The 27,930-nt window shown below is 39.1% G+C and overlaps 2 protein-coding genes across 2 annotated transcripts; both read left to right on the top strand.

The window, feature by feature from the left end:
* Positions 1-1,380: 1,380 nt before the first annotated feature.
* On the top strand, positions 1,381-17,396 carry LOC106870757 (mitochondrial pyruvate carrier 2). The gene is made up of 5 exons (XM_014916953.3): positions 1,381-1,537; positions 6,153-6,193; positions 13,493-13,577; positions 16,001-16,112; positions 17,223-17,396. The coding sequence occupies exons 1-5, from the start codon at positions 1,453-1,455 to the stop codon at positions 17,245-17,247; spliced, it is 348 nt and encodes a 115-aa protein (XP_014772439.1). The 5' UTR covers positions 1,381-1,452; the 3' UTR covers positions 17,248-17,396.
* Positions 17,397-21,712: 4,316 nt separating this feature from the next.
* Positions 21,713-27,832, top strand: LOC106870752 (uncharacterized). The gene is made up of 3 exons (XM_089340197.1): positions 21,713-22,145; positions 26,856-27,018; positions 27,625-27,832. Exons 1-3 carry the CDS (start codon positions 22,067-22,069, stop codon positions 27,773-27,775), a joined length of 393 nt encoding a protein of 130 aa, XP_089196323.1. The 5' UTR covers positions 21,713-22,066; the 3' UTR covers positions 27,776-27,832.
* The last annotated feature ends 98 nt before the right edge of the window (positions 27,833-27,930 follow it).

Genomic DNA, 27,930 nt, shown 5'->3' with positions numbered 1-27,930 from the left:
GGTACAGCAGAAAGCTTGAGTGATGTATAAAAAATGTCTACCACGATTACAAATGTGCATATTACCCGCCTAACGAAGCTTCAAGAAAGAGAAACACAATTGTCATAGTATAACGATACGTAAAGAGTAACAAGCGAGGGCGGGATTCTGGTTTAAGCATCCCTCATAACTTTTATTTTGAGGAATTTTCACAAAACTTTTGCTCGGGAATTCATACGATTGTGCATTTTTTTAAAATATCCTTCCCTCATAAATCTTAAAATTCCCACTCCTTTTCCGAAACTTTTTTAGATCAAAGTTTAAAATACGGACAGTCCGAATCTATCATTTGTTTCTGTTGAAATCCAAATTCACGAATATGCACGGCCTATTCTCGATCGAAGCACACCATGTAACCAGTCATAGCTTTTTAATTTTTTGGTATTTTCAGAAGTTTTTTGCGAATTTCTGATCAACACACTGGATCTCGCACGATTATGATAAATGTTTTTTCGATTAAAACTTTTTTTTCTATCATTACCCTATGTCATAAATCCCTATGAATACTCAAATTGAACTTAACCTTTCTCGATAACACAGATATCGGAGAACCTGAGGTCATTGCTGAGATTTATCCACAATCATTTTAATAAGATATGTAAAAGGTAATTTATTTTAATAGCATATTTTTCTATTAATAAAAGCTTTTTCTTTTCTTTTTTTCATACATACACACACTCGCTTGGGATGGGGTGTAAGACTTTAAATTATGGATCCGTGGGCGCATCCTCATTCCATTAAATGTGTTTATAGGGAGGAAAATATTGAAAAACATCAACACATGACGGAGTAATAAAGACACAAGGAAAGCATCCGGTGGTCGTGACACCTTGGACATTCAACTTTCTACAGATACCCTACGCAGTGTAGTAAGTACTACGCTAGGGTATCTGTAGAAAGTTGAATGTAATTGCAGAATATAACGAGGAAAAATTCAGATCTTGGGAATTTTCCGAAAGTCCTCTCCCCACCTCAAGATTTTCCCCACAAATTTCTTTATAATCATAATGTATGCCGTTTGAAACATATTTCTATAAAATTTCATTGTAAAAACCGCGTTTTCCTAAAAGTTACGAGGGAAAAACTCGGATCTTGTGAATTTTCAGAGGTCCTCTCCCCCACCCTCCCGTTGCTTTGCTCTCATTTTTGTTCTTTTTTTTCATATTCGTTTCCTACACATTTTTTTTTTTTTTTTTAACACCCATTGCACTATTTTTATCCTATTTTCGTTTCCGGGTCAAGTTGTAAACATTAACCAAAGTCGCACCAAAATCGTAGCTGATGCCAAGTAATGAAATAACGAAACTTTCTTTTCTCCCCCCCCCCCCTCCCAGACATCCGACTTTTTTCGTCTCCGCCTCCTTCGTCATCGCAGTTATCTCCCTTGGCAGTGCTGCTGTTCATTTCTCAATCATGGCTGCGGTCTATCGATCTGCAATCAAAGCGCTTGACAAGTTGGTTCCGCCACGAATGGTTCCGTTATGGAACCATCCTGCAGGTTAGTGAATACTTTCTTTCCCTTTGTATAACATTACATACACTCACCTTCTCCGCCTCTATTCCCGGTGGAAGCATTCGTCGAAATCAACAAACTCATTTAAAAGCAAATAAACTCGGATCAGCAATCAATACTCAATCATCGGCTTCGAACAATATTGAATAATATTTCCATTTGCATTTGTGCACATCCAAAATAATATTTCTATGTGCATTTGCTTGCACATCCACAATATGATGTGAGGGGAATTTGGCTTCTATTTCTAGCAATTGCATAGAGATTCATGTGTCGTTTTGTTTTACATCTGCTTTTGACTTGTAATTTAAATTATTTATTGATTTTGGAAGAATGAGAAGCAAAGATATGACTTCGATAGGATTTGAACTCAAAACGTAAAATAACAACAAAATACCTGCGACTGTCCGAGTCTGCGCGATTAGTTTGTTTGGGCGAAAAGCGGAGCGGAATTACTTTTATTTGCTGCTCTGTCCCCTTCAGGGGCAGCGAACACTAATTCTAGCAGTTGAGAGGGTTTCTATTTTACCTTGAAACGACAGAAAAATTACTGCATCGCTATTTTGTAACCTTGGAAATATCATTGACACCATTCTTTGTGTTTAAATTTTGTTGTTGTTCTAGTTTTCATTGATTTATTGTTATTATTTAAATTGCAAAATGGTTGTTAATTTATTTAAAACGTATCTAAAGATAATATTCATCATTCAAATCATCTTTTATCGCACACACAAGACACACACGGACGTGTTTTGCATTAAACTATCGTGTCTACGCACACACACACACACACACACACACGGGAACATGTGTAGTTTAACAAGTTAGGGCGAACCCCACGCCTCAGTTCTATGCAAATAAAATTATCTCAGATTTATTTTCACAGACCAAATGGATCCATCTTCGTAATTGGGAAACACTTGGGTCGAAATACTGGCTCCGCCCATGTTACCTATGAATTTACGCTCGTCGGTCGAGACCTAAATACATAGAACGGGAGTGATGTACTGACATATTCATGATGGAGAAAGAAGGCCAGACAATTTGTGACTGTGCATCTCATTATCACAATAATCTCAGATTTCTGTTTGTGTATTTACTAATCCCGTTTCTATGTCATTCATGTAGAACAACTGAAAAGTTATGAAGGTATGACCTTGAAAACTTTGACACAAACAACGTTATTATACCTGACATAAATAAAATCCTTCCACTTTGTTCAGTGACATCTTAACGCATGGGCACACTAGGGAGTTACCCAGGGACCTCACATATCTAGGAATCCCATACTAATCTATACTCCAGTTGTGTATATAGGGGCCCCTGTACATTGCTTGGTAACAAAGTAGTGTGTCTAGTGGGAGAGCGTAAGTTATCAATGGAGTCCATCCTTCTCTCATCTTTAGTATCACAAGTTTCCTTTTCAAATATTCTGTTGCAACATACAATGCTAATGGGGCCTCACTTCGATGTTTTCTTTAAATAATCAGTGAGGAAGAGCTCTACGAATGGCCCTTGAAGGGCTCTCCAAGACAATGAGACTGATTGTAGGTCAACGTCTGGGAAGAAAGCACTGGGCCTGGGAAGAAAGTGCAAGGCCCTGGGCATGAGGATAGAAGAGGCAAAGAGTGTAGGATGATTGTGTGTTTGTAGCAACAGCACCCTCTTACATGTGGAATAGTACAGGGTGGCCCAAAAGTAGCTTTACAGTTATTCAACTATCTCTTTTGCATTCATATATTAACAGTTTATATCTTAATTATAAAAAAAAATATGAAACTATTATTCAACAAGATGGAGCACCTCCACATTATGCGTTGACAGTAAGAGAGTTACCTTAACCAAGCCTTTCCACAGCGTTGGTTTGGAAAACAGGGCAGCGTGGAATGGCCTCCACGTTCACCTGACCTGACACCAATGGAGTTCTTTTTATAGGGTGTTGTAAAGAACAAGGTTTATGAGAAGAATCCCAAAACAGTAAATGTATTAAAAGATTTCATTTCTGATGCATTCACTGAAATTGATGGAGATTGGAATTTGAGCCGCACTGTGTGTCCGAGTGCCTTCGTGATAACTGTAAACCTACTTTTGGGCCACCCTGTATTTCATTGTGGGTCTCCACTAAGGTTTGTAGAGGGTGAGTAGTTGGCTGAAGAGATGAAGTATTTTTCTAGCCTTAAAGAGAACAGCCAGTCTATGATCTATTCCAAGATGCACTTCTCTCTCAAACTTTTCTTCTTCATAATGACCTACTTAGAGTCACTCCTCTGCAGACAACACTTGTCTCCCCCACTTTCTGCACATAAGTATCATCCATATGCATTATTCTCATCTACTGTTACTGTCTCTAATTGTTTTTTCAGCCAACCTCATGCTAGATTCCCAGCAGTCGTGCACTTGTTCCACTCTTCTAGCATAAAACATTTCTATGGCTCCTTCACTGCTTATAACTCCAATCTGCTAAATCGATGGGCAACAACTGCTGGCCTAGATTTTATTTGATTTTATTTTATTTTAGTTATTTATTTTTTTTACATGTTTCAGTCATCTGACTGTGGCCATGCTGGAGCACCGCCTTTAGTCAAAGAAATCAACCCCAGGACTTATTCCTTGTAAGTCTAGTACTTATTCTATCAGTCTCTTTTGCCGAACTGTTAAGTTTCGGGAACATAAACACACCAACATCGGCTGTCAAGCAATGGTGGGAGGACAAACACAGATACAAATACAAACACAGATACAAATACACACACACACACACACATATATATAACGGGCTTCTTTCAGTTTCCGTCTACCAAATCCACTCACAAGGCTTTGGTCGGCCCAAGGCTACAGTAGAAGACACTTGCCCAAGGTGTCATGCAGTGGGACTGAACCTGGAACCATGTGGTTGGGAAGCAAGCTTCTTATCACACAGCCACCGTTTGAGTTTGTTTCCAACTTATGTTTTTTTATTTGTTGCTTCTGTTTTGTGTACCCCTGTGTGAAATGTACCCATGCTGGCCCCTGGTAAAAGGCATCCAGTACCCTCTGTACAGTGGTTGGCATTAGGACACCCAGCTGTAGAAACCATGTCAAATCAGACGAGGAATTTATCTATAAATATAATATGTGACAATTAGTTGGTTGTCATAATAAAACACAGCGTTTTGTCTGAATAACTGATGAGATGCTGGGGCAGACTTCAGCCCCAGTATCCGAAACTCTGAGTTTTATTATGTCAACCAACTAATTGTCACATATTATATTTATATATATACACTCTCTGAGTGGTTGGCGTTAGGAAGGGCATCCAGCTGTAGAAACTCTGCCAAATTAGATTGGAGCCTGGTGTTGCCATCCGGTTTCACCAGTCCTCAGTCAAATCGTCCAACCCATGCTAGCATGGAAAGCGGACGTTAAACGATGATGATGATGATGATGATGATATATGGTTTATACATATATGTACATTTATACAACAGGTTTCTTTCAGTTTCCATCAACCAAATCCACTGACAAGGCTGTGGTAGGACTGAACCTGGAATCTTGTGGTTGAGAAGTAAACTTCTTACCACACAGCCACAATTTATTTGCAAAACCCCAGCATTGTTCTTCATGCTCTTCAAGCATTTTCTATACAATTAAGGTTTTTACTCTCACGCTTCCTCATCCTGAACCCAATTTCCTTTCCTTGCACATCGTCATCTTTGTTCACACTGAATTCTCCATGTTTCATTGATTGTGAATCCATAATTTCATTTCTTTCCGAACAAACTCCATTGATTTTTATTCTTGCTTTGTTTATGTTTACTTTAATAATAACTTTTCCTGTTTTCTTCATTCATGTATCATTTTTACAGTCTGTGGTGGTGGTCCATTCTGGCACTCAGCTACTTGGTTGCTGAGTTGTTTCGTATACTCAACATCATCATCATCATCATCATCGTTTAACGTCTGTTTTCCTTGCTAGCATGGCTTGAATGGTTTGACAGGAGGTGGCAAGCCAAAGAGAGGCTCCAAGTCTGTTTCGGTTTGTTTTCTATCACTGGATGCCCTTCCTAATGCCAACCACTTCACAGAATGCACTGGGTACTTTTTATGTGACACCAGCACTTGTGCTTTTTATGCACCTGTCCTAGTGTGTAGCATGTGGTTTGTAACTAATTATGTCTTTTCTGATTAGTTACCACTGTGTAGTGTCATGGGGCAGGGGTAGCTGAATAGTTAAGCTGACAGTGTTACTGGTGATGCCTGTCTACAAATAACATGGGAGGCACCAATATCACCGATTACCTATAAATCAAAACATTAAAAAAAAAGGACAATCTGTTATTGGTCCCAGTACTCGCTTGTAAACGTCTTACCTTTAATACAAATGGTAATCAGAGTATTGAGTTACATTTTATTAAATGTGGATTTGGTGGGGACTGAACCCAGCAGGCAAAGTAGAGTTTGACTGCTGGGGTCGCTCTGGACCCATTCTGCAACCTGCCCTTTTATTGAAAAGACGCAAAGCAATTTGAAGGAATTTTTCAAGAAAAGGATGTATCTTACTAATCAAGAAATATGATCATTTCATGACTTTATAATTGATTTCTTTTTCTATTAATTGTAGGTCCTAAGACTATTTTCTTTTGGGCACCAGCTTTTAAATGGGTAATGTATTGAATTTATTTTCTACTGCCAAAGCAGAACGTCATTGATAAAAATGTTCTACAAGAACTGATGTGAATTCTTAAAAGTTTAACGAAAAGACAGGTAGCTGTGGCACCCTTTCTCAATGAGGGAAAATAGGATGGCGAATTCATTTATTCTTTTATTCAGAGGTGAGATTTCATTCTATTGCTACTCCAAATTTGCCTTCACTGTCATTGTTCCTCATGAAGAAGAAATGGTGACTGTAATGGAAACTTGAAGTAATGGCAGAGTGGTGTCTCAGCTTCATATAAATGAAGGGACCAGCCAAAGGCTTGTGTTTGTGCCCCACCTCCAATCGCCTCCTTTCTGCACCTTCTCTCCCCTCACACATCTACCACAACCCCCACCCCAGAACCTTCTCTTTGTTTCAGTCACCTCAGTCCTGCTCACTCACCCAGTCCAAACTTCTGTACCACCTCATTCATTCCCTCCACCCCCAATGGCCTTCAAGGACCCTGTCCTCACACACATCTCTCTCACTATCACTCTCCTTACCTTACTTTCCAACTCGAGTATCCATGTATCTACTCTGCACCAAGACACCTCTCTCTGTCCCAATATACTTTTAATCTCTCAACTGGCCCAAAATTAGCCCCCACCCCAATACTACTCCCACTCTCAGCTGAATGGTGTGTGGTGATCCTGTCAGTGCCATGTAAAAAGGACCAGTACACTCTCTGAAGTGGTTGGCGTTCAGAAGGGCATCCAATGGTGAACACCATACCAAAGCAAACTGTGGAACTTGTTGCAGCTCTCCGGCCTTGCCAGCCCCTATCATACCATCCAACATGACAGCATGGAAGATGGACATTCAGTGATGATGATGATGACAATTACTCTCATAATGGAATTAGTAACAAGTCCTCATAAGCAAGAAAACAGACAGGCCTCCACCCACTTCAGGTAAATGGCCTTGCTCAGTATGTAAGAAAGATGTGAAAGGAAACTTGTTGCGATGTTCCTGGTGCTGCCAGAGAGATACACAAGCAGTGCATCAGAATAACAGAAAGTCAAAGAAAGAAAAGTAGTGTTTCTCTGTGGAAGATGGGCAGGAGCAAAGAACAGTGAGGGTACATGAGAAATCAATCTTTGCAAACGCCCTGGGGGTGTTAGTTTTTGTTACCTGGATGATCTAATTAGCAGTGGTGGAGGATGTTCCAACAGTATAGCTGCTAGAATAAGGATTGGATGAAGAAGGTTCAGAGAGCTGTTACCTCTGATTGCAACAAAAGGTCTCTCTCTCTCTCTCTCTCTCTCTCTCCCCAACTGAAAAACAGAAAGTATGATGCTTGTATGTGAACTGCAATGCTACGTTGTAGTGAGAGATGAGCCCCAAATTCAGAAGACATGCAAAAACTAGAGTGGAAGGGAATGGATGTGCAATGTCAGTGTGTGCGTGTATGACAAAATGCTGATGTACTGAGAGAGAAATTATGCATCAGAGAAATCAGATGTAATGTGCAGGAGAAAAAAACAGGACTCTGCTGGTTTGGTCATGTGATGTGTCTGGATGAGAACAGTTGCATAAAGAAGTGCTGGTTCCATCAAGTGGAAGCAAAAGGGGAACTCAGAAAGACATGAGATGAAGTAGTGAAAGCTGATCTCAAGGGTACTAGCACAAAATCCCATGGGATATTGTTCTTTCTTTACAATAGAAATGTTATAGGAAAGTGAAATTTTTAAAAAAAGTTTTAAATATTTATTAGTTGATTTTTTTGTTTTAAAATTTGTCCTGTGGGGTTATGTCCTGATATCAAACTCAAGATGCTGAGCCTCACAGACAAGATAACAAAGGATCAAGACCATTGACAGTTTTCTGTTCAAATATGGGATTCTAAAAACATTTTTTCAATGCTTGTACTTGTCGGGTGCTATCATACTACCCTATTCAGCTTTCTCCACATCTCATTTCCCTACATGCTTGGTGCCAGCATTCCCCACATCTCATCTTCCCCATATGCTAGGTGCTGTCCCTACACCCATACTGCCCTGTCAAAACTAATTTCTGTGTGTCAGTGTGTCACACTTTGACCCCGTTTCTCTCACTATTCAGTGACACTTCTACTGTTGATAATGTTTTATTAAAAGTAGTAGTATTGATAGTGGCAGTGGGAGTAATAATAAGAGAGGAGAAAGAGGGACTAAACACTGAATTCATTTTCTTAGTACCACCACCATCGCCACTATATCTGCCATACACACACCATTCAGACTTCTGACATCACCACCATCACCACTGTCTTTCACATCGCTTACTCTTACCGGGTCCAAGGCTTAATGAAGAGCCTTCCACAGGAGCTAGCTTAAAAGCTGCCCTATTGGATGGCTTTTATGCTAGCATTTAATGTGTGTGTGTGTGTGTATATACATATATATAATAAAAATAGGTTTCAAAGAAAAAAGACTACACATTATATAGATAGGGGAAAAGTAAAAAGAAAACAAAGAAAATGCACATTAGATATAAAAAAAAAGGTTACATCTTGACCCGGAAATGAAAATCAAAAAAATATACTGGAATGGGTGTAAAACAATGTGTAGGAAACGAATTTGAAAAAAAAGATGCGCGCAAAGCAACGAGAGGGTGGGGAGAGGACTTCGGATAATTCACAAGATCCGAGTTTTTCCCTTGTAATTTTTAGGAAAATGGGTTTTTTTTTTTTTATGAAATTTTATAGAAATACCTTTCAAACGGCAAACATTACGATTATAAAGAAATTTGCGTGGAAAATCTTTTCCAAGGGTGTGGAGAGAGGACTTCAAAAAATTCACAAGATCCAAGCTTTTCCCTCGTAACTTTTAGGAAAATGGACTTTTAAACTAGTCTATAAATTAAAACTGATCCCATAAAAACAAAAAAAATCAGTGACAGGCAGTCTGTAACAATGTATATCTTCTTGATAATTTAGTAACTTCTATGCTGGAGTGAAGACAGCATGATGTAATGGTTGCATTGTTCAGTTAAATGGAGCTGCATGAAACGATCGTACTGCATTACCTCTGGATATCCCTGTAGCGTATTTTGACTTCTTTCTCTAGACAGACAGACAGACAGACAGAGAAAAAGTAATAACGAGTGAATGAGAATAATGACGAAGGGTTAAAAAAGCGTAAAAATGAAAATGAAACAAAATTGAAGGCAAAACATTAAAAATTATTGAAAGAGGGTAGAAATAAACACTACGTAGAGTAGTAGTAATACTACGCTAGGATATCTGTAGAAAGTTGAATATGATTTCGGAATATAGGGAGGAAAAATTCGGATCTTGGGAATTTTCCGAAAGTCCTCTCCCCACCTCAAGATTTTCCCCACAAATTACTTTATAATCGTAATATATGCCGTTTGAAGGTATTTATATAAAATTTCATTGAAAAAACAAACAATTTTCCTAAAAGTTACGAGGGAAAAGCTTGGATCTTGTGAATTTTCTGAAGTCCTCTCTCCACCCCCTTGGAAAAAATTTTCCACACAAATCACTTTAAAATCGTAATAGTTGCCGTTTGAAAGGTATTTCTATAGAATTTCATTGAAAAAAACCCATTTTCATAAAAGTTACGAGGGGAAAAGCTCGGATCTTGTGAATTATCCGAAGTCCTCTCCCCCTCCCCTTCCCATTGCTTTGCGCGCAATTTTTTTTTTTTTTTTCAAATTCGTTTCCCACACGTTGTTTTACACCGGTTCCAGTATTGTTTTGGGATTTTCATTTCTAGGTCAAGATAAAAAAATAAAGGCTTTTCTAGGAAAAGCAAAGATATATACATACAATTAGATGATTTGAGGTGGAATTATGAAGATAATGAATCATTATAGAGATTCAAAGTTATATCGATTTCGTCAGAAGCTGATAACAGACTTTGAATGAACACCGATTTCAATATTTATATCTACCTTAATTGCATCACTCCCAGAACTGTTTACTTCCCTTGCATATAATCTTTTCATTCAGGTACTATTAGACCCAACACCGTTTGGAAATCGGTGTTCATTCAAAGTCAGTTATCAGCTTCTGACGAAATCGATATAACTTTGAATCTCTATAATGATTCATTATCTTCATAATTCCACCTCAAATCATCTAATTGTATGTATATATCTTTGCTTTTCTTAAAAAAGCCTTTATTTTTTATATCTAATGTGCATTTTCTTTTTCTTTTTACTTTCCCCCTATATATATATATAGCACCCACTACACTCTCTGAGTGGTTGGCGTTAGGAAGGGCATCCAGCTGTAGAAACTCTGCCAAATTAGATTGGAGCCTGGTGTTGCCATCCGGTTTCACCAGTCCTCAGTCAAATCGTCCAACCCATGCTAGCATGGAAAGCGGACGTTAAACGATGATGATGATGATGATGATAGTAAGAAGAGGGATATAATATCCAGGCAGATACCAACTCTCTCTATGTAAAATGCCAAGACTGGTTTCTTCAGATGGTGCATTTTATGGCAAATTTCCTTTAACTCCTATCTGATGTTACAGTTTTTTTTCTGACTACTTAAAGTATAAAGTGCAATGTTGATAATAAGGAGAGTGAAGAATTTGAACATTGAAACTTTGTTTATTTACAATTAGTTTATTCATAATTATTGTCCAACACATGTATCGATCGCATTAATTGCATATTGTTGCATATTTATATGCAGCGATTTATGCATTATTAGTATGATCTCATCAGGGTGTATAAATATGACATTGTTCGAAGATGAATTTTCCTCTGTTATTAGTTTGAATTACGCTTGGTAGTAATGCATAAATCGCTGCATATAAATATGCAATCAACATGATTGAAACACATGTTGGACAATTATTAAGAATAAACCAACTGTAAATAAATGTAAAGTTTGAATGTTCAATTTCTCCATTCTCCTTATTATCAATATGTGTGTGTGTGTGTGTGTGTAAATATTTATATATGTTGACTTATTCTAAATAGTGCTTTACAAATAAAAATGACATCTTAGTAACATTAAAATAATAAGGTTTCTAAGATTTTTAGAAATAATTTTCAGGCACAGATGTGTCTCTATGGAGATAAGTTTGCTTCCCAACAAAATGATTCTGGGTTCAGTCCAATGGTGTGGCACTTTGGGCAAGTGTCTTCTGCTATAACTTTGGGCTGACCAAAACTTTGTGAGTGGATATGGTAGACGGAAATTGAAAGAAGCCCATCATATATGTATGTATGTGTGTGTGTGTCCCGATTGACAACCAGTGTTAGTGTGTTTATGTGCCCATAACTAAGTGGTTCAGCAAAAGAGACTGATAGAATAAGTACCAGGCTTTAAATACAAATAAGTGCTGGCGTCAATTCGACTAAAACATTCCTCAAGGCAGTGCTGCCCCAGAATGGCCACAGCCTCATGACTGAAACAAGCAAAAGATAAAAGACTGCATAGTAATGAGAGCAATCGTTAACAAAGATGAAGGAGCTCCTCGTTGGTTTCTAATTAATTATTCAATTTCACGTTAGCTTGACACTTTTGTTCTCAAACAATGTCAATGCATAATTCTATTTTTATTGTATGCTAATTACCTGATATTCGTAATGTTTTAATATATGTTAACAGCCAGCACTAACCTGAGCTGAAATGCCATGAGAAACTGAAAGAGATCTCATGAGAGCAGCAACAGGCTGCTGATTAAACATCAGCCTGCTGCCTGGCAGGGTGGCTGGACTGGCTCAGTATTTCGTCTCTGCTTATTTTAAAGGAAATATCTTTTTTACCCTTCTTACACATCTCTACTCACTTTTTATAAACATTGTGTATTGTCTTATCCATTCCAGCTCCTCTTAGCAATGGCAGCACTGTAAATTTGAAAAATTGGGCTGAATTCAGCTCTTCTTCTTTATAAATATATATATAGAGAGGGGGGGGGGGGATGTATGTATATGGTCCTGGTAGGGTAGAGTATTTCCAATGCAGCATTCAGCCCAAGCTTTAGGCTATCTGCACTATTGAATTCCAGACTAATAACAAAATCCTTCAGATGTAGAAAATCCTGATTTCACAACAGTGAAGCTAATATGTAGGTTAAGCGAAGCGTAAAATGTAATGCAAATAAGACAAAGAAAAACCTTGGCCCATCTTTAATGGTCAGTTACAATTGTTTCTGTACCAACTCTGTTTTCAATGCCAATTCACATCAAAAGTTCCAAGTGAAAATTTATGTAATATTTGCTGTGGCACTTCTTCAAATCTGCATCAAAGGTGCACTCTCACATTGTGCATCTGCCAGGCTTTGTGGAGACAAGTTTCTAGTCTTTCATCATAGACTATAATGTTTTCTAACATAGACAAAAAAAACCATGCATTTTGAGAGAGAGAGAGAGTGTAGTCAATTATATCTACCCCAGTATTTAAATAATAAAAGGAAAATTTCACATCATTAAGATTTGAATTCCTAACATAAAATGACAGAACTCAACATTGCAAAGCATTCATCTGACATTTTACTGATACCGTTATGAATCCTGGTTCTGCAAAAAAATATGTGGAAAATACCTTAATTTTAGTAGATTATTATATTCTATAATTTATTATTCCTTGTAATAACATTCAACATTATTCAATACAACACTGAACCTTGTTAGATTTAATATTCATTTTCACCTTGAAGAATTGCTAATCTAAAATTATTGGACGTTTATGTCCAGTTTAGATCAACAACAAGTTTACGGATAATTGTAATCATCATTGTTATTTAAGGTCTGTTTTCCATGCTGGTATGGGTTGAACAATTTCACAGGAACTGATAAAGCCGGGCACCATACCAGGCTCCTCCCTCTGTTTTGGCATGGTTTCTACCATTGGATGCCCTTCTTAATGCCAACCACTTCACAGAGGGGTACTAGGTTGCTTTTTCCATGGCACCAGCACTGATGCTTTTTCTTTTTCTTTTTTTACTTGGCACCAGCACTAACAGGGTCACCAAGTAGCTTGCAAAACCCCTTCAGCTGGAAGTGGGGTAGTGGCTTGGTGCCTGTTGATGTGAGGGTTAGGGGTATAGAGGGAGAAAAGTAAGTGTCCTGTACATTAATACTCCAGTTGAAAATGAAAGGAGGCTGGATTAGAGCACAAGATAATCTCATGATAAAATATTAATATTAAATATCAAGTTGTTCCATACAAATATGATATTAATCAGGACTGTTTGAAGAATACTACAATTAAAATACAGTTAATTAATATCTCTCTTTTGTTTTCTCTTCAATATTACTGGAGACATAAACGTTTCTTCTTTCATTTTTGTTTCCAGTCACTTGTAATTGCTGGTTTAGGGGATTTATCTCGACCTGCTGAAAAACTTAGTGTGACACAATCTACAGCTTTAACGGCAACAGGTAACTATCTTTCTATTTTCCAATGATATTTCCATTTTCCTTTAATGTTTTAACCTTTTCTACTGAATTTATTTATTATATTAAAATACCTACATTTCTTTGTCACCTTTCTCTTTAATATGGCAGAAATATTCCTTTCTGCCATAGGCATAAGGCCTGAAATTATGGGTGGCAGGGGTTAAGATCTAGTTGGTTAAGTCAACCCACAGTACACCACTGGTACTTATTTCATCAACCCCAGAAGGATGAAAAGCAAAGCCAACCCCCAGTGGGATTTGAACTCAGAAAGTGAAGATGCATGAAATGCTGCTAAGCCCTTTGCCTGGAGTGCCAGCAATTCTACCAGCTCACTGCCTCAGAAATTCAAAATACTGCTTTCAAATTCTGGCACTAAACCAGCAATTTCAAGGGATGAAGCAAGTCGATTACATCACCCCCAGTACTCAACTGGTACTTATTTTATTGACCTCGAAAGGACGAAAGGCAAAGTCGACCTCAGCAGAATTTGAACTCAGAACCTGGAGACAAACAAAATGCCACTAAGCATTATTATGCCCAGCATGCTAACAATTCTGCTAATGGTTCTGCTAATGGTTCTGCCAGCTTTGCACCTTATTGAAAGCCAAATTGAAATACGTTGTTACAGCAGTGGGAAAACCCAACCCAGGCACATGAAAGCATTTAGTTTCATTGGGAACCAAATATGGCTAAAATGGAATCTGCTTCTCATTTGTTGGGGTTTGTGGATGGGGGAGTGGTAAAACGAATAGCATAAATATCAGTTACATACCAAACTCAGTTCAATTGTTCTTTCCGTTGCTAGAAAGGTGCTCCTATTTAAGAGAATTTCATGCTGGAAGCAGTTGTAACGTAACAATAATAAGAAAGAAGGAATGGCGGGAGTAAAATGGTTGATGTTGAATCAATGGAGGAGACAGGACTGGAATGGAGATCTGCTGAGGATGGACAAGAAAGAGTTGAGAGTTATTTATGAAATATTCAACTTGCAAAAAGGTAAAGTTGAAATAAGATGGGGAGGCAGATGGAAATTAAGGAAAGTAACTCTATTGTTATGGACACAATGAATGCAAATTACCATGTATCAAGAGGTTAGATAGAAGAATTACCGTTGCTAGATTAAAGGATGTTGGAGCTCACAATGGAAATGACACGGAATATACAAGAGTGTTGTCATTCTGTACTGCAGAGCGCCATTCATTGCCTGGTTGTATGTTCAATGGACATTAAAACAAAAATGATTATTATGATGACTTCAACTTAGTATACAAAACTGATCAGAAGGTATCACGGCTGCTGCTGTGAAAAGAAAACTACAACACACATCGATTTGGCATTGACTCTCCTTTGAATTTGTCCCCTTCTGAAGTTACACACTTGATTCAACGTTGTTGGAAGCATTCCAGGAACTCCTTTTTGTGGGGAAGCAAGTAGTCACCTTGTCGCATTCTCTTGGATTTCATCGACATCTTGAAATCGTGTTCCTCTCAAACCTTGGTTTCAGTGTCGTAGCCATGGACCCACAATTTGTCACCTGCCATGACCATTTCAAAAACGTTTTTGTGTTCCTCGACACAACCAAGGAGATCGTGCACAGCCGAAACTCAATCTTTGTTTTGAGATGACCTCACTCTACAACACTTTATTTCCCAGCACTACTATAAACAACAGGAGAGAGAGAGAGAGAGGGAGACCATTATAATTTAGTATGTGTGTGCTACAGAGTTCAAGGTCAACCTGTGCCAAGTAGCTTCACTCTGTGTACTTTAGTTCTGTTACCATAGCAACAGTCTCGATACTTTTTGATCAGACCTCGAACTTGTATCTGGCTTTAAAATACTTGAAATGAGTTTAAAGATAGCAGGTGGCTGTGTGGATGAAATGGTAGAATGCTAGACTAAATGTCGTATTTAGTTGTCTTTCTTTATGTTCTAAGTTCAAATCCATCTGGTTGCCACTTTGCTTTCTATCCTACTAAGATTGCTTGACCCACTGGCATTAATGTTTGAAGATGAATTCAAGTAACTATAAACCTCTATATAAGTGTAATCAATATTATATTATATTAAAGAGCGGTGAGCTGGCAGAGTCATTAGCATGCTGGGCAAAATGCTTAGCAGTATTTTGTCCATCTTTACATTCTGAGTTCAAGTTGTACTGAAGGTCGACTTTGTTTATCATCCTTTTGGGGTTGATAAATCAAGTACCAACTGATTATTGGGGTCAATATAATCACCCCCATCCCTCCTTGTGCCAAAATTTAAGATCAATATTAACTATTAAAGCATAATCCTATGAGAGAAGTTTTGTAGTTGACAATCCCCATCTTTTTCTGACTGTGATAATTCTGAAAGACAATATTAATTGTAATCTCAATATCCATTATTTTATATCTTTACTTTCAGGTCTCATCTGGTCCCGGTATTCAATGGTTATAATACCTAAAAACTACAGTTTGTTAGCTGTAAATATATTTGTAGCTCTCACTGGAATGTATCAGTTGAAGAGGATTTTCATGTAAGTTCTCTATTTTCAGTTACAGATATTTAGCGTTTGTTACTTTATAAATAACAAGTTTTTACATTATTTTTAAAGTTGATTCATCTTCGATGCCAATGAAAACGTTTGTCTGACTATTAATATCAACATTCCTGGGTCTTGTTTGAATATGTAAAACAAATTTTTCAATAATTTAAACCCCTTTTCTCACTGGGTGCACATATACTTTTTGATACCACCTCATACACACACACACACACACACATACATACATACATACATAGACAAATAAATTTACATAGAGCATAAGAAATATAGAATACTAAGGAGGGAGTGCATAGATGTCTCTTAAGGCCACTCTTTCCCATGAACCTAGTCCTTAATAAAGCTTTCAAAGTTTCAATTCAACTCATTTGAGCACAACTACATGTCTCTATGTTGAGCATCTCTGGCTCTCACCCTTTAACTGTAGATATTTATGTGTGTGTGTGTGTGTGTGTGTATACGGATATATAGGTATATGTGTGTGTGTGTTTGTTTCTGTGTTGGTGTGTGGTTTCCTTTGTCTCTGGGTCTGTGTATGTCTGTCTGTCAATTTATGTGTGTGTGCAGGTGTGTATACCTATATACAATCATATTTATATGTATGTATGGGTTTCTTTCTCTTATGTATGCTTGTGTGTGTATAAATGTGTATATGATATCAAGTGTGTATAATCTGTTCTTCCTTTGTTATTTATCGAACTTCATATTACACTCTTTACTCAGTTAATGCTTTATGAGTTCCAACACCAGGTTGTTCGTATCACAATACCTGAGTGAAATATTTAACTCTGTGTGTGTGTGTGTGTGTGTGTGCATGCATGTTTGTTGTGCTTGTGGGTGTACATGTGCATGCATGTTTGTTGTGCTTGTGGGTGTACATGTGCATGCATGTGCTTGTGTGTGTGTGTGTGCATGTATATGTGTGTCCATGTGCATGTATGTGTGTGTGCCTGTGTTAGGTGCCCTTGTTAGTGTCTTTCAAAATCTCTCCCATTCTAACATTTTGTTTTAATTTTCTATTCAGTTATTTGCTTTTAAATTCTCTTTTCTACTTCGCAACTGAAATAATGTTTCTTTTTACAGGTATCGCTATTATCAAAAGTCATGATTTGGAAATACTGCAAAATATAGGAATTTTGATTTGAAATGCTCATTATCATTAAAGGAAAGGAAGATTTATTTAAATTTTTGGAATAATTATTTGTTGATTTATAAAATGACCATGTTAAAGCAATAAATTAAGATACACATATTAAACATTTGTTGTTGTTGTATTTAGCCCCCAGCCCCTTAAGGCAGCGAGCTGGCAGAAACGTTAACATGCCGGGTGAAATGCTTAATGGTATTCCGTCTGTCTTTATGTTCTGAGTTCAAATTCCTCCAATGTCGACTTTGCCTTTCATCCTTTCAGGGTTGATAAATTAAGTACTAGTTGTGTACTGGGATCGATCTTATCGACTGGCCCTCTCCCCCAAAAATTTCGGGCCTTGTGCCTAGAGCAGGAAAGTATATTTAGCCCCCATATTAGCTACGATCTCGCTGGCAACAATCTCACTCGAATGTCTTTTCACGCTCAAATGGTGCTATTTACGTGCCACCGGCACAGAAGCCAGACAGCTGGTGCTCTGGCAACGATCACGCTCAGATGATGCTCTTAGTGATCTGGTACAGGTGCCATCACGATTTCGCTTTCGCTTGCCCCGACAGGTCTTCGCAAGCTGAGTTTAGTGTTCAACGAAGAGACGTTGGCATGGGTGCCAGTCTACAAATTTAGTTCGATTTCTATTTCACTTGCCTCAACAGGTCTTCGCAAGCAGAGTTTAGTGTCCAATGAAGGAAAGGTACGCATAAGTGGGCTGGCTACATCCCAGGCAGAGGCCTTGGATTTTGTTCTCACTTGGCTTGCCGGGTCTTCTCATGCACAGCATATTTCCAAAGGTCTCAGTCACAAGTCATTGCCTCTGTGAGGCCTAATGTTCGGAGGTCGTGCTTCACCACCTCATCCCAGGTCTTCCTGGGCCTACCACTTCCACAGGTTCCCTCAACCGCTAGGGTGTGGCACTTTTTCACACAGCTATCTTCATCCATTCTCGCCACATGTCCATACCAGCGCAATCGTCTCTCTTGCACACCACAACTGATGCTTCTTAGGTTCAACTTTTCTTTCAAGGTACTTACATTCTGTCGAGTATACACACTGACATTACTCATCCATCGGAGCATACTGGCTTCATTCCTTGCGAGCTTACGCATGTCCGCAGCAGTCATGGCCCATGTTTCACTGCCATGTAGCATGGCTGTTCATACACATGTGTCATACAATCTGCCTTTTACTCTGAGAGAGACCTTTTGTCACCAGCAGAGGTAAGAGCTCTCTGAACCTTTCCCAGGCTATTCTTATTCTAGCAGCTACACTTTCAGCGCCCCCTCCCCGCTACTGACTTGGTGACCCAGATAGCGGAAGCTATCAACTACGTCTGCTTCAGTCATTTGAATGTGGCCAAGCTGGAGCACTGCTTTTAGTCAGACAAGTCGACCCCACTACTTATTCTTTGTAAGCCTAGTACTTATTCTATCAGACCCTTATGTCAAACTGCTAAGTCACAGGGACATAATCACACAAGCATCGGTTGTCAAGCGATGGCAGGTGACCAAATAGATGCAATTTCCGTCTACGAAATCCACTCACAAGGCTTTAGTCGGCCCGAGGTTATAATAGAAGACACTTGCCCAAGGTGCCACGCAGTGGGACTGAACCCCGAACCATGTGGTTGAGAAGCAAGCTTCTTACCACACAGCCACGCCAGCTCACATATATATATGCACCCACAAAGAGAAAAGTGAAACAGACTGTGGGACCTGCCCCTAACTGAGATTCAAAACTAAATTTGTAATTTCTCCCTAGCCATACACCTTATGGTTCTGTCAGGGATAAATGCTGATATGTGTGTCTTCTACTTGACTCTGACCCTTTTCTATGCCATTGTAGCATGTCTGTATTAGTATTGGTTTAGACATGCATTTTTGATCACAAGAGTAAGTTTACAGCTCTACTCAGCCTGTGATTGGCCGAATGAACAGGCCCCCTCTGACAGGCGCTCTCTGCTACGTCCGATTGTCACTTATACAATGTAGCTGCCGCCATGGTCCATCGAGTTCCTTGTCTTGCTTCTTTAAAGGACTGCCAGCATGCAGCTTTGCTCTCTCACACAAGAACATCCTTCTTCCAAGTGTGCCAGCAGTAAAGACCAAATTCAATGCCGTTATCTCTCCATGCTAACTAGAAACACTTCGATCAAGTCTCTTTCTATATACACAAAGCACAACTAACGTCTTCACACATTCATTCACCGCTACCACACCTCAGACATCTCTGTAAAACATTAACATTGTATTTAACCCATACTGCTGTGAATAAAGCTTTACTACTGAACAAGAGCGACTTGTTTTATATCACCACACAACTAATGAACACAGTTGGCGACGTCTGTCTGCCATGCACTGCTGTCAACAACTACCTTCGCCGACATTGTCATCTTCAACCAACAACCATGGAGTGAACCCAACGTGAGAACAACAGACAACGTTAAGGTGGTGGTAGCGACAAACTGCCACACCATGAAAAGTTGAAATAGATAAGGAGTGACCTACATTAATTTAGCCATTGTCAGAATGGTATATCCATCTTTCTAACTAGTCTGCATAGTTATAAATACCAGCATTCTCCAAAGGAAAATCAGTTAGTGAGTGTGACCAACAGGGAGTGGGCTGACTGTCTCGACTGAAGAAACATCAAAGAAGGACAGCTACGGAATCACCCAGCGATGCAGCTGTCTTGTCCACCACTCTCTAAGCCCTTCTCACTAACTTACTTTTGTTTCAACATCTCTCTTTCTCTCTCTCTCTCTCTCTCTCTCTCTCTCTCCCTCCCTCTCACCATCTGCTGCTTAAATGATCCAAGAATGCAAGTCTCACGCTATCCACTTGTTAAACTTACATTCACTCTATCTTCCTCTGATTCCTATTTTAGCATCAAGTAGTTAAACACGAAAATAACGACATTCATACAGAAGAATATAACTGTCGTTACTTTGTATGCTTTCTGTCTGTTTTTATACACACCAGCCCGTCGTGGTTTGGCTTTAATTATATGCAACGGAGAAATAAATATATATCAACCACAACTTCGGCCACTGTCTTTCTTTCATGGAATCAACATCATCATCTTTGCTTTCAGCATAGACAGCAACCGTTACATTCTGGTAACCACTCCGTTACCAGACGTTCATCGATGTCGTGAATAGCTGCCCTGCTGAATACAAACTCTGTATACAAGCTCTTCTATGTAGACCATGGCCCAAGCGGGGTAGTGTTGAGGAATGAGGAGAAAATACCTGAAGGGTAGAAAGCATAGTCTGTGTACTTTATGGGAAATGCCAGAAGAATATAGCAAGCAGCGTTAAGAAAGTCTGACGAAGCAAGTTCAATAGCAGATGGGAAGTAGAAGCAAGGCAGCTTAAGCTGTCATCAAGCGTTTAGGACTGACTCATACATAGAAATAAATTGAAGAAGGCACAAAATTTGGGTGCCTCTCTGTAAAAATTGGATGTTTCTGTGTCTTTATATTGCAACGTTGTTTAAGCTCATCGTGTGTGTGTTTGTCTACCACCACCGATTGACAGTCGATGTTGGTTTGTTTACGTCCCCGTAACAAGCATTCGACAAAAAAGAGACCGATAGAGAAAGTACCAGTGTCGTATGGTGGTTGTCGTATTGGGTGTGCTGCCCCACTCAATGAGTAAGGTTGATATTTATAATGAATTTGCCATTTTCGTTGGGTATGCAAGGCACACCTAGCACCCCCGGAATATATGCCGCTAGTAAGTACCAGGCTTAGAAACAAAATAAGAATCGAGGTCGATTTTTTCGACAAAAGAAAAAAAATTCTTCAAGGCGGTGCTCCAGCACGGCCGCGGTCTCATGACTGAAACAAGTACAAGATAGACGATATATTGAAATACTCCTTCCATTCTTCAATCGTTTGAACAATCGGCAACGTTAAACGCAGAGTAACAATTCAAGAAACTTCAGTTGCTTATGTGTGTGTGTGTGTGTTTGTGTGTGTGTGTGTGTTCTATTCTTTTACCAATACCAGTCGCTCGATGCGCCCATGCTGGGGCACGATACAGATTTATTGAAGAAGTTTTAGACAAAAAAACTCATTTGCTTTGTCTGTTCACACAACAATAGCTTGACCTCATTTGATGCACTTTACAATCATTTTGAAAAAAGAACCCCAAAAAAGCTATATTGTTGTTTAGATTTAGCCGAGACCATCCCATATTTTGCGAAAGCGCAGAGAATCCAAAACAAGTACCCATTTTTAAAGCGGTAGTGCTAATTTGAGGGATATTTGGTTGTTATTTCAAGCAGGACGAGTTCTTTCATTGACATAAATTACTGTTGATGTTGTGATAGAAAAAAAAGAAACAACTGAAAAAGTCGCTCTCTCTCTCTCCCCCCGACCTATACACTCTCTCTCTCCCCCCGACCTATACACTCTCTCTTACCTATTCTCACGCAAAAATGTTAGTCGACGTCTGAATCCTCAACTAACGTAACAGTGACATTCGATATAACATTTATTTCTACGACAGAGTTGTAATTTCGGATAATTATTTTAGAATTTACCCCTCAAATTACCAACGGTTGGTGTCAAATGCGACTTTGCAACCATTTTTGGAAGGCATTTCTCTCCTCTCAGATTAACTGACGGATGTATACAATTTAAGTCACTTCTTGTTGTGTGTGTGCACGCGCGCGCGTGTGTTACTTCTGATTATTCAATAACATATCTTTTGGCTGACTTACACAGCCTCAGCTCGTTTATTTACTTTTACTCTTTCTGAACATTCCAAACTAGCAAAATGGTGTTTGGTGTCTTTCCTTGTGATGTCTTGTTTGTAACAGCAAACTTCATAATCCAATCTCAAGCCTTCGAAGAACGTAAGTCCTTCCATATTATTCTTTTTCTTGCTTTATTCATTGTCTTTCTGTGGTTTCAATGTATTTCTATGATTTCTCAACATAGCGCAAGACCACAACAGTTTCGAAGACAGGTAGAATCGATTAAATTGATCGTTGTTGATACGCGATGGACTTCCAAAATTCAAGGGACCTTGTCATCGATCGTCTTTGATCAGAAGTTCGTCGCGAGTTAGCGTTGTCATGTTTTTCGCCAATGTCGCAACGAATATTAAATTATTATGGATTAAGCTGGCTGCGTATATAACAAGAGCAAAACTCGTGAACATTTAACAATAAATTTATTTAAGGGAAGGCTAAACATTTATAGATGTGAACTTTCAAATGCTCACTAGAGAGAGAGAGAGACTTTCATGTCTGAATTCTGCAGATATTAATGGCTTACTCTAGAGACGAGAGCGAATTGGTCTTGGGTAGAAATTGAGATGTGAGTTTATCTGAATCTATTCACATTTCTGGCTTGCTTGTGACCAGAAGTAAAATGAGGTATCTTTGTGTTTGCTCAACCATTAGTTATCTTGGGGTAAAAGACAAAAGAAATATGAGTTCGCCGAATATTGCTGAAGCTCTGTCTTTAGATTGTGTGACAAGTGGTGCTTTTCATAACATCATGCGTGGCTCTCCGTTAAGTTTCTCACCCTCTGCGATTACCCTGGCCTGCTTGGCAAAAGGAGAGGAGTGTGAATCCTTCGGCGAAAATTTTTAATGCCGAACTCCTTAACTAGAGAAAAGGACGCGAATCTCAAGGATTTTCACTTTATTCAAACTTTGTGACTTGATCTCCTGGAAGTCGGTTGGTTAATAAATAAAACACGTGGTTCGTTCATAATAGCAAACTGATAATTTAGAAAAAGCCTTTCGAATCCTATTACTCGCTACAAATTAAACAACACTGGAGTGATAAAAGGAAGATTCGGAACCGATGAAGCGTGAACTCTGACCAAGATATGAAACAAAGTATTTTTAGTCTCACAACCTACAATCCCGATCTGGAAACTTGAACGCTTCCATATACGATGGCCATAGAAGCCATCAGAAGCGCTAATTTTCTAGGAGAATTATTACACACAATAAGCCCTTGACTAGCTGCGTGCACATATGCATAGTAAATGTGCATTGGATACTTATAATTGTAAAACTTGTATCCACTTCGCAAAGATAAACATTTAAGATACTTAAACTATGTTTGTATGAAGTAATGAATCTTTTATCTGTTACCAATTCGCATTATGTTAATTTAGACGTGAGGTGGGCAACAAGCTAGAAGCGACGAACCTTCTTGAGTAGGATCTCAAAGAGCTGGAAATAATCAGGCTATTGCTGGGGCTAAAAGCATCCAATCAAAACATAGACTTAGATTTTGGCTTCAAATATTGGCACAAGGCCAGCAATTCCGGACAGGTGGGGGTTGTCGATTACATCGACCCCAGTACTCAACTGGTACTTATTATTTTAACGACCTCGAAAGAATGAAAGGTAAAGTCGACCTCGGCGGAATTTGAACACGGACGACATGGCACCAAGCATTTTGGCCGGTGTGCTAACGATCCTGCCAGTTCGCCGCCTTTAAATGTTTCAAGATATTGAAAGAACGTTGAATGATGTACTAACTACATCGTAAAATACAAAACAAGTGAATATATCTTATTGTTTTAAATGGCGAATATGAATTAATCGTATTAAATTCGAAACATATTTCTGATATGCTGAAAATTGCTCATTAAATATGAGTTGGTACCTACAGCTAACATTCTTACCCAGCCAGGAACAGTTGTCGTGGAAGCATTGGAAAACACCGTCAGTTCAATGTAATGCCCCATGACTTAGCTAGTGTGTGTGTGCGCCCTTGAGTTTGCCCTTTCGCCCCAAAAGTGCCACCTTCATAAACGCCACTCGGGGGCGGGTCGTTCTCCCTTGTCGCCAAACTATTTTATTGTGTAATGCAGATAAAAGAGATGAATTCACATTTTTTAAAAGTTTGATCACTAATTTTATTCCCTTCTGAATGAAACTTGCAGAGTAGGGTTTATGACGAAAACAAGGATTCATTTGTATCCGAGAATGCGATTGGTGTTTCAAGATGGGCAATAAAGGTCTAATGAAGGTCTAATAAAGGTCTAATGAAGGGCAACATTTGATGACTTCGGTTCAAACGAGATTATACTATTAATAGACTCTCGCTAAGATGAATGTTGGAATAACAAGGGAAGAAATGGCTGAAATTTTCAGTTGGGACTTTTACATTCCCCACGAATCAGTGCAGAAACAGGCACGTTGTTTGTACCATTGTGAAAAGAAGTAGTCGTCGAAAACATGGAGTTTGCGATCCGGTTTCAATTCCCGGTTGAAACATATTTAGTTTCACTTACAAAATCTGGAATGTCTAATGATAATCATTTTTTACGAATTTGAGCTAAAGAAATCAATGTTGAAATTGTTTCATATTTGCAACTCCACGTTTCATGCTTTTGTTTACAATTGCATAAAACACCAAGGGAATCCTATTATCTGGTAGTATCAGTACCTACATAATCTTGTTATTGGTTTCCTTATTGTTTAGGTTGATTATAGAACATATTCATCATCATTTAATGTCCGTTTTCCATGGACGTTAAACGGTCCACGTTTAACAGTAGCTGCGAAGCTGGAGTGCTGCATCAGGCTCCAATTGTCTGTTTCGGCGTGGTTTCTATGGCTGGATGCCCTTCAAGACGCTCACTGTCGCACATGGACACAGACATTGCACATCCAGCGAAATATACAAACTTCCTTTCTTTCAAGCCTTTGCAGTCCACGACCGTGTAGCATGGATGTTTGTGCACAGGCATCACAGTCTGTTTTTCACATTGAGAGGGAGAAACCCTTTCTTGCTTCAAAGGTAGCTCTCTGAACTTTGTCCAGCCTATTCTTCTTCGAACAGCTATGCTATCGGAGCATCAGCCCTCACTGCTGACTTGGTCACCCAGATAACAAAAGCTATCAACTGTTTCTAGGTATCATCCCTGACATTTGATGGAGAATATTTTCTGTACATTACTAGTGTTTATTGTACCTGTGCATCTGCCCCACAGAAAGACTATTTTCCCCGTTATGCTTCCTCTGATATTGCTGCACCTCTTATGTGTCCATAGCTTACACTGGGTACATCTTATGGAGTTTCTACCTACGAAGCAGGGCCATCTACCTGAAGGGATTTGTGATTTGTCTACTTTCTTATTTACTAAATTAACTCTAAGGCTCTTTGGTTCCAAACCTTGCTTCCACTCCTGGTAGTGATTCAACTAAAGAAAAGACCGTCAGTGTAGAGAAACTGCCAGGGGTAGCCTGACTTAAATTTCTGTTATTGCCTGGAGGACTATGATGAAAAGGGGGAGGAGAACTCCCTCTTGTACTCTGAATCCATCTCCATACCCGTTGCCAACCCTCACCTTACTGACAGCGTCTCAGTACGTGGCTCGTGCAGCTCTCATCAGCCGCTTGCCTATACTTAGCTCCCGTAATGACCACCAGATAAGAAAGGAGGATTCTACCGAAGGCTTTCTCCACATCAACGAAAGCCAAGAGCAGAGGTTCGTTTTGGGCTAGGTACTTCTCCTGTTGCTGTCTTACCAGGAATATAGCACCAGTGGTGTTCCCCCGTGACACAAAACCAAACTGCATCTCATCTAGACTAATTTTCTTCCTAATTAGTTGGACTATGGCCCTTTCTGTAACTTTCATCACCTGATCCAACAGTTTGATATCTCTGTAATTATTTCTAAGACGCCACCTTTGCCTTTGTAGCAGCTGACTAATGGTACTGCTACACCAGTCATTGAGTAGGACTCCTTTGTGTACAACCTCATTAACCATACGGGTGACAAGACCTTAACCCACAGCGCCAGGTATTTTAAGCATCTCAGTGGCGATTCCTGATGGGCCAGGGCTTTCCCCATCTTCATTATCCTTCATGGCTTTATCTACAAAGCTACTGTCTACTTGGATTGCTGCTCCTTCTGTTGGATCTACATTAGACAGCCCCTCTTTTCCCCATGAGTTCTCAACATTTAGCAGTCTTTCATAATGGCACTTCCAAGTTTCTTTCTCAGCAGAGTCACGAACTGAAATTGAACCATCATCCATGCGAATACACTTCTCTCCAACAACATCACAATATTCCCCGACATACTGCCTTGCTAGCCAAAACACATCAAGCCACCAGTCCTTATGCCACAGAACATTGGCAAACCTTCTTCCTTTCTGCCCCCCACCCCCACCCACCCCAGCTGCCTGATACTAATCACCCTTCATCTCCAATTTGGTTTTAAAGATCCCATCATCATTTAACGTCCGTTTTCCATGCTGGTATGGACTGGACGGTTTGAGCAGAGCTGGCCAGCTGAAGGGGTACCCAGGTTCCATGTCTGGTATGATTTCTATGGCTGGATGCCCTTCTTGACGCCAACCACTCCACAGAGTGTACTCTGGGTGCCTCTATGCAACACCTGCACAGGTACGTTTACACGACACCAGTACCCAGATCCATGTAAAACTTTTTAATTATCAGTTTTATAACTCGATTTTCATCAGCTTATTTCAAATCAGGATTAGAAAACATATCAGATTTTAAAATGAGAATAATCTATTCACAGAGTTTGCCTCATTTAGTTTTCTTTTTTTTTTTTTAACAAGGAAAAGTTGGTTGGACCTCTTGGTATCCATGGAGACCCTGCAGTAATGAATGTGGGCAAGGTGTACAGCATCGATTCCGTTGGTGTAACAATGGTACAAGAGAGACATGCATTGGAACCAGGGTTGATGTTCGGCCATGTGGGACAAAACACTGTCACAGTAAGCAATTCTTTCAACTCTCAAAAGTGAGTCAGGTGGGTAGGGTTCATTCCCTGATAAAATCAATTCAGTACAAAGCAGGGAAACGAAGAGATTAACTTGGTTTTTGTGAATGTTTCTTACAGTAAGCAGACAATGCTACAGTTTATAGCAGCTTTCAGCTTCTCCAGGAAACTTGCAAAAACCATCCCAGCCATGGAAACAAGACAGGTGGAAGACTAACAAACCCACTGTCTTTTCAATATAACTGATGGAATAATCTGAAGAAATCACAGATCAAGCACACTGATATATTGTCAAGTGCAGGAAGATGACAGATTTTGTCATCCAATAAATTGAATGCAATTGTCACTCTGCACACTTTCAGTGAAGTAATATTGTTAATGTCAGTAAGTAATCAGATCAGAAAAATAGTCACCCTGGATAATTGAGATTGTTGTGCTTTTACTAAATTTAGAATGCCCCAATCTCAAAGCAAACTAAGGTAAACAAAGTAATACACGTTGATAAGGAAAAGAACAATGATTATAGCAAGTTTTGAATTAAAAACTACAATGGTCTTAATTAATCCAATGTATTGTATTTTTTTTCCCCTTCTTTACCAGATAACTTTTGCAAAAATGAAGGAACTTTCAGTCTTCATATGGATAAATAGTTGCCTTGGTTTCCTTTGCCTTTGTGGATTAACAGTGCTTTCAGTAACTACCTTAAAACTCTGGCAAAAGAGACCATTAACAAGAATGAGAATTGTACAGAGCTAATAAGTTTGCGGGGAAGACCCCCTGCCATTTACTCCTATTTACAGTCAATACAAATACACAGAATGCAGAGTGTGGGTGTCAACAACAAGAGTTATGTGAAAGAGTAAGCAGAGAATTGAAATAAATCTACCAAGGCTCATTCTGCATCCAGAGCC

This window comes from Octopus bimaculoides, chromosome 2 (genome assembly GCF_046866305.1).
Source record: "Octopus bimaculoides isolate indiv1 chromosome 2, ASM4686630v1, whole genome shotgun sequence".
In the NCBI taxonomy this organism is placed as follows: domain Eukaryota; kingdom Metazoa; phylum Mollusca; class Cephalopoda; order Octopoda; family Octopodidae; genus Octopus; species Octopus bimaculoides.
The sequence above is the reverse complement of the archived record's forward strand: the minus strand, read 5'-3'. Positions and strand labels throughout refer to the sequence as shown.